We start from the raw sequence: 11,257 nt of genomic DNA on the forward strand, positions 1-11,257 counted from the left end.
TTTATGCAAAGATTAGACAAAGACTTCATGCAATTATCTCAAAGTATTGTGCAAATTGATGAGGACATTGGTCTTGATGAGATCATAGTGTTAGTGGGACATATCCACATGTATACCCAAATGGTCAATCACAAGGGCACGTTTGTTGAGCTAATTAAGATAGAAATGAATGAGTTGGTAGTACCCATTATTTGATACACTTCATGCTTGAGTAGGGATGGAATGCTTCAACTCCTATTGAAACACTCTTGTGGGCAAAATAGGTAATATTACCTAAAAATGAGAAACATTTGGCATCTTTCAAAGATTCCCTCGGAAAATTTCATTTTTACCTCTTTTTCAAAAAGTGGTCTATGCATGCAAAGAGATCTATTGAGAATTGATAAATTTTAGGCCAACTTGAGCTTTTTGAATAAACTTTGATTTTTTCAAAAAGTTATATTTTCAAGCAATGTTTGAAAACACAAAGAAATATAGTTTTGAGCTCTAAAAAAAGATACTAAACCAAGGGGAATTTTTTATTATTATTTGGAATTCAAAGCACAAAAGTTTAAAAGTTCAAAAAGAAGGCCATGTAACAAACATAGAGAAAAACAATTATAGTAATTTTTGATAATTTTCATCATCTCATTGAGCACCATGATTACTTGGATTGAGTTCCCTTAACAAGATAGACAAAGCCTCCTCTTCATAATTTCATTTGATTGAACTCTACTTTGAGGTGAGAATTTTTTTGATTCCTTAATGGTAAATTTATTCATGCACTCTCTAAATACTCAAATATAAACACACGTTTTTGTCTTCCATTGTAATATATGCATTACACATTTCTTAATATAAATCTTGTTATTGACCATCTTTTCCTTATTTTGTCTCTCAAGACTTTCTTGATTAATTTGGAATTTTTATTGTGCCTACTATTTTATTAAATCCTTTGGATTTTTTAAATATTTTAAAGACTTACATTTATCTATTTATTACTATACTACTTTCGAGTATCCTATTTACTCATTATGCGTGTGTGCATGTGTGCTTGCATACAAAAGAGAGAGAGAGAGAGAGAGAGAGAGAGGTATGTGTGTGTAACATAATAGTAAAATAGGTGGATATGTGTGTATAAGAGAGATATAGAAAGAAAGAGGGGTTGTGGTGCATGGGAAGGTTTGCGTAGCAGGCATACTAGAGGTTTGCGTATAAGGGTGATACAAGACGGTGTGCACGAGATGGGAAGGAAGTCACCATGATGGCTACTTCTTGAGCCTATGAAGTTTTTCTATATTGAAACATATGATTTTCCTTCTTCATCACAAAAATCGTGTAGCCTAGTGGAAGGGTGCAGTGTTGGTGCAAAGTTGCATGGCACTTTAATTCTTACTTTTTACACAACTTTTGTAAAGCAAAGTTGCATGGTGGTTCAATCATGCCTTTGTAGACAACTTTTTCAAAGCAATATATTTTAAATGCTTATGTCATCTTTACACACAAAGTCGATGCACTTTGTGCTCGAAGTTTGGTACATAAGTGTTGTTGCCATTTACCCATATAAACTTTGCCTCCCACACTACCTTGCATCTTGGTTCTCACCTCATCTTTGATTCTTTTCCTCAAAACCTCACTTCATTTTGAGCTTCTTGTTGGAGATGCTGCTTGCGGCTGGAGAAGCATCGTTGATTGCCATGATAGTTGGGGCTACTGTAGTTAGCTTTGATAACCTTATAAGGCTCTTAATAAGACTTAATTAAATCTTATAAAAGCCTTTAAGCCTTATAAACTTCCACCTGACGTTAAGCCTTGGACGTGTGTATAGACATGTATATAGACACATGTCGGTAGGCGCAATTTTAGACGCGCTTATAAACGTGCCCGTAACATTTTAAACCACGTTGTCAAAACGCGTCTATAAACGCGCCTATAGTCACTTTTCCTTGTAGTGTACTCACTTAACCTTTTGGTCATTGCATGGACTATGATTATGTGGGTCTTTGTGAGTTCATTGAGGGCATATAGGGTTAACACACTTGCTCTGAAAATTCTCAAAAGAAAGTGATTATGAAACCATACACTTAAGAACAAGAAGTTTTGGGCATTGTCTCATGTACCGATTGTGTTTCGGCATGCATAGATCTTTTTCCTCCACATAATGTAGCACAGGTGATGTTACTTTCATTTCTACTGCAAATCTTAACTCCAAGTATTTATGTGAGCACTCAAAATTAATAAAAGCATGAATTACACAAAAAATAAATTACTTCACTAGACCATAGCATAAGGTAGAAATTACTCAATAATGAACAAGGTATTCGGTGTGCAACCATTCCCCCTCTATGTGTATGGCTCCTTCTCCCACACGCGATATTTAAATCATATTTAAAAAATTAGCTCTTAGAGCCATAAATAACATCTTCTACGTGTTTGAAGGACTTTTGGCCTCCTCACTTGTGTGACAGACTATTGGACTCGTCTCGTTGAGATATCCTCCTAGCCCTCCGATAAGATGTTCTTTGACTTTAGAGAGATGGTCACTAAATGCATCATGAACGCTAGTGAGGAGGCCAATCTTGTGAAGCACAGTCGCTTCCGGGTTGCCAATGCAAGCCATGGCAACCTGAAAATCTTGGTGCATCCGTGGAGAAGGCCAATTGTTCTTGGTGAAACGCCCCAGGAGGATGACCCACATATGAAACGACAGCCCACCACTATAATCTGCAGTTACAATGGGATGACCACAATTACGAACAGGTATTTCTAGAGATCCACTGAAGTACTTATCCACTGATGCACCATCCATATGCACTAATGAACCACTGAAGTACTTGTCCATTGATGAACTATCCATATCCACTAGTGAACCAGAGAAGATATCGCAATGGGAGTCGCGTGCAGTGTACTTCCTCCACCGGATATGGAACAAGGGGCGCTCCATGCATGGCACAGACATGCTGCTCAAGCCTGAACCTCGTGCATAAGTGACACGTCCACTTAGGGTCTTCCCCTTCAACAAGATCCCATCTCTACCCACAGCAACCACCTCCACAGCACGTTGAATCCTGGTATCAGGCCTCTCAGACCAGACGAAACTCGTGGCGTCTGTCATATTCGGTGCCCATGACATGCCCATGGTTTTATTGCCTTCCGCATTCACAGTGCATAGCTCAATCAGTAAGTCCGGATGGCACTTGCTTGCCATGTCCAAAATGTGATCTTCCAATGTTGCCCCCACTCTCAACTGCTTCAAACCCTCTACTCCGGGCAGCAATCCCAGAATCCCCAGCAGTCGATCCTCCTCATTCGTGCAGGATCTCCATAGAACATGGTTTATCACCTCCCTTGGACTGCTGTGCCTTTGATGCCTGAAACCATACATTTCGCAGATCCTCTTATATCCTTTAGCCATAAAAATTCGCTTCTCCGAATAGCCCACATGTTCGAATGCTTCTGCTCGTGCAAGGCTGATCAAGAACATATAAGCATCCCTATCAACAAAATAGATCTGTCCCTCATATGATAGATTTCCTGCAGATTCCCCAAACAAATGCTTCAAGATTGAATCCTTATCAAATCCTAAAAAGGAGTTCAATTCCAAGCCAGAAACACTGGCAAAAATTCAAGGTTATACACATGCAGACGATGATTAACCTCAGCCCTTTTTTCTCACCTGCCTTTCTTATGAGAGGCTCCTTACAACCACAGGAAGCACACGCCTGACCACCAATCTCCCTGCTCTCCAGAAGTTCCACTTCTTCTTTAATGGTGTCAGCATAAGCTGAAATCTTCTCACCACCGCACTCACACACAATGAACACGCCGCCATATGTGAAACCTGACGATTTGAATGTGTCTATATTTGAAAGCGTGCAACATCTACAGAATCCCTGCATCTCCGACTCGTTGCAGCGGATGATCCGAGAGTTGAGATGGAGTTTTATCCAGTTGGTGAGTCCGCCCACCACAAAGATCAATTTCTGCGGGAGAACAAACTCCTGTAGCGTCCATACACGGGTGAACCATCGTGGAACCTCTTCCTCGAAGAAGGAACGGCCAGAGAACTCCTGGACTGGCCAAACCTTGTATCCTTTGCCAAGGCCGTGAGTAAGAACGTAGCAACCCTGGCTTTCTCCATAGTATGCCCCCATGTTAAGTATCTCTCTCTTCTTCTCCGCCTCGTCCTGCTGGTTGATGCAAATAGCGTCGAACCAGACCTTCTGAACTCCATCTTTAGCCAACAGCATCAGAAAATCCACAAGCTGCCTGTAGCACTCGTTTGAGCTGAAGTTTGCCATTCCAAAAGCTTCGTCGTAGCTGTGCTTTCCTGCGACTTTTTGACCGATCTCATCAGAAAGCTGCCGAACGCCCAGGCTCCATGTGTGAGAGATGACGTGAAAATCCCAGTCTTGAGGCACGGCGAAGCACACCGCACCGTCGCTTCCAAAGGTGGAAGCGAGGTCGATGACACGGACAGGCCGCAAGATAATGGATGCAGAATCAGTGCTACTGGGCTGCTGTTGCTGGGAATTCTCCATTTCAGTGTCTACAGATCAGTATGCTGAGGCAGCTAGAGCTGGAGGGCGGGGCAAAAATGAAACAGAAGAATGCATGCATGATCAGTGACTGCGCCGGGACGCCTAATTGTATTCACAAATCCCAAGGATCATTTGGGTATTGAACCCATGGACGTACAAAGGTCGAGAACCGCGTTAGGTAGAGGTGAATTCAATATGGGTCACCAATGAACATGTACAGTGATGGGAAATCACTTCAAATCAGTCTCAAGTACATGTGTGCATCAAGATGAACTTGATTTTTTATTTGATTTTCTGAGTTTAAATGGACATGTGCATTGTGTATGTATCACACACATTAAATCCATCCCAAGGACCGAGTGGTTGACAGTGGTTGGTTGGATTCACGGGACAGAAGGATCCAGGCTCGAGTCTCCTCTCTCGTGTTTCCTTGACAAAGCGGTGTATTGTACATCAATATTTATAAATCCACTGCTACTTAGAAAAAGTTTAAAATTGGACAGAAAATTGTTGAGACACCCTTTAGGAGTGTTCGTCCAGATCCCAAGTAGGACCTAGTCTCCCATGAGGGCGGTGTTGGGTTGGGCCCATCCCTTAAATTTGAATCCTAGAGTAAGGTTTCATCAAAATAATCTTAAAACTTTACTTAGGTTTCATCAAAATAATCTTGAAACTTTACTTCTTGGCTTTGGGCTTCAAGTTGAAGATGCTAGGTTTTTAAAGCCAAAAGTACAAGATTCTCTAGTTCCTTACCACACTATCCTTGTGTCTAACATAGTACATGTAACTACAAACACAATCCATGTGCCATGCATGCATCAAATGGAGGAATCAGTATCCTAGGGGGGCTGGCTCATAATGAGTAGATGAAGAGTCTCTACTTGGGAGATGCATCGCAAGAACTAGTGCTGATTTTGCCAAAGCAAAAGTAGCCTACTCCCCCCGCTAGACGTTTACTAGCCCCCCAGACTCAATTCTGTTATGGTACGATAGATGAAGTAAATCCCGGATAGTCTTTGTTCTATGGAAAAGAATCAACGCCTGTGCCTCTCGATGAGGAAAAAACCGTTAGTCTCTATGATCCAAGTGCAAGTCTTTTCCTTGATCTGACCATATGACAGGTTCAGTCGGATCAGTTTGGTTAGTTAAGGCTCTTGACTACATTAGAATAAAAATATCATGGGGAGGAATTGCCCGTGCTTTCTAGGCGAGGGAAGTTTTTTCGGATTCTGTTTTGGAAGAACCGAGATGATTTCTTGCTGCTTTTAAATTGAAATTGGATATTATGCCTTGATGGGAAGGCTTCCCCCTTCTCTTCATTCAACCCTTCTTTATCCAAGATGTGTAATCAAATAAATAGAGTTGAATTTTTCCTATTGTTTTCTCTTTAAAAAATGGGAATTGATTAAGTTAGAGTGCTAAATTCATCTTGGGGTAAATTTTAAGTAGATTTAGAGTGTAAAAATTAACAATTGGTCAACCATACAAAGGAGGGTATGGCAAAATTTTCTTAAATTTTATGGAAATAAGTTTTATCTTTATGTTATTCAAAAAGAGTAATCCCCTCCGTTTGTGTATTGTAAAAGTGTTATTTTCATTCTATGCATAGAAAGATGCATATTGAAAATATTTTTATTGTAAAAGCGTTATTGTTATTAGAAATAATTTTTATGCATAGAAATATGCATATTAGAAATATTTTTATTGTAAAACCGTTATTTTCATTAGAATTAATTTCTATGCATAGAAAGATGTATATTGAAAATATTTTTGTTGTAAAAGCGTTATTTTCATTAGAATTAATTCTATGCATAGAAAGATGCATATTGGAGATATTTTTATTGTAAAAGCATTATTTTCATTAGAATTAATTTTTATGCATAGAAAGATGCATAAAGGAATTTATTTTTATTTCAAAAGAGTTATTCTCATTAATTTTGAATTTATGCATAGAAAGATGCATATTTATTTTTATTTCAAAAGAGTTATTCTCATTAATTTTGATTTTATGTATAGCAAGATGCATAAAAAAATTTATTTTTATTTCAAAAGAGTTATTCTCATTAATTTTGATTTTATGCATAGAAAGATGCATAAAGGATTTAATTTTATTTTAAAAGTGTTATTTTCTTTAAAATAGAATTTATACATAAATAGATGAATATCCGGCTAGGGGGCCTGGGAACTCTTTTCCCTAGTACCCGGGACAAAACCTGACCAAATTTTTAATTGGATCTCATCACTACAATGGTTGGGTGGTTGGCTAATAGATGAAGTAATTTCCAGATAAAAATTGTTCTATGGAAAAGAATCAACAGCTGTGCCTCTCAATGGAGAAAAAAGTGGTAGTCTCTATGCTCCAAGTACAATCTTTTCCCTGATCTGACTATGGGACTTTCGGGTTCGGTCAGATCAGTTCACTTGGTTAAGGCTTTTGACTATGTTTAGAGAAAAGTTATCCTGGGAGGAATCACCCATGCTTTTCGGACAAGGGAAGTTCTTCCGAGTTTCGGTTCTAGAAGAATCGATGGATTAGTCACTTGTCCGGATATCCGTGGGCGAGGCCTCGAGTGTAGGACCCTGCCTCGCACAAGAAGTGCTACTTCCGCTGCTAGCACCCCTGAATTCATTGCGCGGTGGGGACAGAGATCTCACAGCTGGTATCAGAGCGATTTGGCTAAACTGGATCAATCGAGAAGCCAAGAATGTCATAAATTTATGAAGAAGCAGTAAAAGGTTGGAATTGTGTGGTGAAACTCATACAAGTTGATATTCAGAATGAATTTCCTAAATTGATAATTGGGTCTTTAGATAGAAGTACTGCAGTTATATGGAATCCCTGACTTGCTTGAGGCCAAGACATGATCGTATTTACCTTATAGTTCCAAGGACCATGACTACTGTATATACCGAGGGTATAACTGCAGCTCTTTACTGGTAGTATATGATTTTGAATGTGGTTGGTATAATTTTAAAATTATGATTGAGAATTGATGAGTTGAATTGGATTCTGATTGAAAAATGATGATCCCTGAATTTTTGGTTGAAAAGTGATAAACTGAGCAAAACCACAATGAGGATGAAGGCACGAGTCCCTGTGTTGATGTTGGTAATTGGAATGACGATAATGACTTCAACAAATCACTATGAGATTAGTGTATTGTGCTGATAGATTGCTACTATTAACTCTTGACCCAGTGGATCAAGTTAAGGGATGGCAAATTAAAAATCTATAAAATTGAAATCCCCCATGGAGTACTGTTCAGATGGAAATTTTGGTCTAATAGACCATTATTGTGTTAAAGATATGAATGATATGTTTTGAATGAATTGTTATCTGATAATGCGAGTATCTTTATCCCACGATTTTGTGGGGAGCCAACCTATCTAAAGAACCCCAAAATCAGATGAATCAAAAATCGGATTTGAATCATAAAATAAAGGGACTTCACAAGATGTTTCGTATTGATACAAACATGGATCGAGGTCGTCGTGGTAGAAATGATAACCCCCAACTCGATGAGGAAGATCTCGACTTGGATGTTTGTAAAACTCTTCATAGCTCTCGTAGCCTGGGCCTTTCCAGGATTAAGGGGAAAACTTGGGCGAGGCTGTGGAGAAGTGGATCGAAGCAATGGAAGAGTATTTTGATGTCACCGTGTATAATGAGAAGAGCAAAATGGCTCTTGCAGCAGTAAGGCTGAAGATAGTAGAAATAGCCAGAGTGGCATGGAGAAACCACTGCGAGACAAACTGTCTAGATCGGAATACCCAGACATAGAATGATCTCAAAATTTACCTAAGGACGAGGTTATGTCCCCTCGGCTTTTTGGAAACAAAGATAAACAAATTCTTAGAGTTAACCCACGGGAGCAGAACTATTGAAGTATATCACCAAACGTTCGCTCTCCTCCTCAAATACTCGCCACCACGAGGCGAATGAAGAACAGCTGATGGCCAGGTTCATTCGGGGACTGAACGAACCTTTGAATATTTTGGTGAAGAACGCCAAGCCAGTTTCCATGGCCGAAGTAGTGCGGATGGTGAAGGATTTCTCCAAGGCCTTTGATGTCAAGATCCCAGAAGGTGATTCTAGCCTTCCACCGCCTAAGAGATATCACGGTCAAGCCTAGGATATGGGAAGTTCTAGAATGGAAGAAATCTCCTTTTTCCAAAACTCAATCCCCTGGAATTCAACTATAAAAGTTACACCCTTGAACAAGGGAGTGAAATGCTATAACTGTCAAGGATTTGGACATCGCAGTATGGATTGTCCAACTATTTTTGGATCAAAGTTTTAAGGGCAGGGAAATCAGGGATCAAGATTCCAGACTCCAGCTCCTTCCTTCCAAAGTAATCAGGTTTCTATCCACCAAAATCAGGGAAATCCCAGAGGTAAACCCTCTAACCAACCCAGTGCAGTTTCAAACCAAAGTAATGCAAGACTTCTGCCTCAGAATAGGGAAAGTCAAAGAGAGTTGTTTTCAAATCAGCCGTCCACTTCCAAGGCAGTAACAATGGAAGTGATTGAAGAAGAAGAAGAAGAGAAAGTCCAAAGAACCAGTGATCCATATGCACACACATGCATAACCACATGTACTGAAGGAAGCTCCATCCAATAATCTAGCGAAATGATGATCCACATGACCGGGCGGGATCAAATGGAAAATGTGAAGGGCCATCATCTATGATGAAGATGGTCATATGCTCTCCATCAAAATTACACTCCAAATGGCACGAAGCACATCCAAAAATGAATGCCTTGACTGCATAAACTATCATCTCATGTCGATATTCACAAAGTCCAAAGAAACACACCTTATAGCTCACATCTATATAGGCATAGGTGTGATCATCCAAATATGCATGCTCACTATACATATGGAAATCTCCACCATCAAGCATAGAGAAAAAAATATCATAGTGGGTATCTCCATCATCAAAACTATCATCACATACTCCACCATCAAGCATTAATCATGCATCATCATAGTCATCCCTATCCTCTCATGATAATCCGACAAACCCTCCACACGTATGACTCTCTCTATGTCATCCTCTATGCAATGAACATAGCACCTGTCAATGTCCCATGTACAAGGAGAATCGTCATACACATCATGGAAACAAGGAGCATCTCCAATAGGTGTATGTAGCACATCCCTCTAATGCACAACACTTTGATCAATATATGTCAAATCATCATGTTGCATAACCATCACCACATGTGTAATGTGCCCAAGTGTCCAAGGTACAATCCCCAAGACCATCATAAGCATGATCCTTATCAACACTAGACTCCGATAAGGCATTCACACATGAAGCAGTCTCATAGATCTCACAATCATAAACTTTCCACTCCGAGATTGAAAAAGCATCATAAATTGGATTCACAAATGTAGTCCACGGACCATTATTCAAAGCATCCATAGGTGAATCCCTACTATGGTTGTCTACACCAATCAATGCATGTGTAACACCTACCATAGGCGGATCAAAAACAAAGTTGTCCATACTATGAGTATCACATATATCCACATCATAAGCATCCCACAAAGTAGATGCATAACTATCCAATTTCTTGTGAACATAAGCATCCATCTCTTCCACAAAGTCATCATACCCATGGATACATGCATCAATAGAAGGTGTAGTGCTCAAAGCAAAACCATCCACCTCCACATATGGACTCTATCATCTCATGCACATCAACATCTCTTGAAGATGACTCCAAGTCAACCCCAAGAAAAGATGAGTCATTCCAAGAAACTCGGTGCCAATCCACATGTGCTTGTTGCCCCCAATAATCATCAGTCAATGCATCATAAAGCCAAGTGTTAAGTGTCCTTGAGAATGGTAAAAGAGTCTCATTCACACAATCATGAACAAGATGTGAATTTCTAGCCATCACAAAGCTCATCATTGGCTCACAATGGGCCACTACATCAACACATATGGATGTTTCCATCATAGGAAAAAGATCTATGCATGACGAAACACAATCGGTACATGAGACAATGTCCAAAACTTCTTGTTCTTAAGTGTATGGTGAAAAGATGCAGGGGGGAAGAGAGCTTGAGCTCTTGCAAGCACACACACACACTCACAAAACCCTAATAGAGAACACACAAGGTGAGAGGCTGAAAATCTTCTTCTTCTTCTCTACTCAACACTCAAAACACCATATACAAGATAAGAGTACTCATAATATGAAAGGTACTCAACCAAATACATACACGGGTTCTCTATAGTGTGAACCCGACTAAATGAGCTGGCGCTATAACTATGCCAGTCTCTAGAATGGCTGTCATATAGCCTATCATCCCACTGGCCGCATATCACCCAAGATCTTACCAACCATGCTTATGAGCCCATGGCCTTCACCACATTACAAACTTTCACCACATTACAAACAATCCCCACCCAAATATGTTTGGTCCTTAGACATTCGTCTACTTCATTGGTATGAGTATGTCCGATGTGTAGACCATCAATCCATGATATACATGTGATGTACCATGTAACAAAACTATCCAACAGAGCATAGCCATTCTTAAGAGCATCTCATGTGATAAACAACCCCCAAAACATAGCAAAATATAGTATAAATTCGCCATGAAGTGCATATGTCAATAACATCCTATTTGAGAATCATATTGGCCTCTAAAAAATACTGAATTAAATAAAGTTATAGCAAGCATATTCACTATTTCATGCCTCAATTTTCTCCATCGGAT

At 39.6% G+C, this 11,257-nt stretch overlaps 1 protein-coding gene across 1 annotated transcript; it reads right to left on the bottom strand.

Annotated features, from left to right (window-relative positions):
- Positions 1–2,341: 2,341 nt before the first annotated feature.
- LOC147627669 (uncharacterized) lies at positions 2,342–4,637 on the bottom strand. Its single transcript, XM_086814602.1, has 2 exons — positions 3,656–4,637; positions 2,342–3,513 (listed from the first exon to the last, which is right to left on the bottom strand). Exons 1-2 carry the CDS (start codon positions 4,518–4,520, stop codon positions 2,405–2,407), a joined length of 1,974 nt encoding a protein of 657 aa, XP_086670728.1. The 5' UTR covers positions 4,521–4,637; the 3' UTR covers positions 2,342–2,404.
- Between the last annotated feature and the right edge of the window lie 6,620 nt (positions 4,638–11,257).

The sequence above is a fragment of the Cibotium barometz genome, chromosome 20 (genome assembly GCF_041138505.1).
Source record: "Cibotium barometz isolate CiBa-2024 chromosome 20, ASM4113850v1, whole genome shotgun sequence".
NCBI classification, from domain to species: Eukaryota; Viridiplantae; Streptophyta; class Polypodiopsida; order Cyatheales; family Cibotiaceae; genus Cibotium; species Cibotium barometz.

Excerpts from the sequence above, each read along its gene's own strand:
- LOC147627669 (XM_086814602.1), bottom strand. The coding sequence starts at position 4,520 with ATGGAGAATTCCCAGCAACAGCAGCCCAGTAGCACTGATTCTGCATCC. Across the intron at positions 3,514-3,655 it reads GCCTCTCATAAGAAAGGCAG|GAAATCTATCATATGAGGGA; the intron begins GTGAGAAAAAAG and ends GGGAATCTGCAG.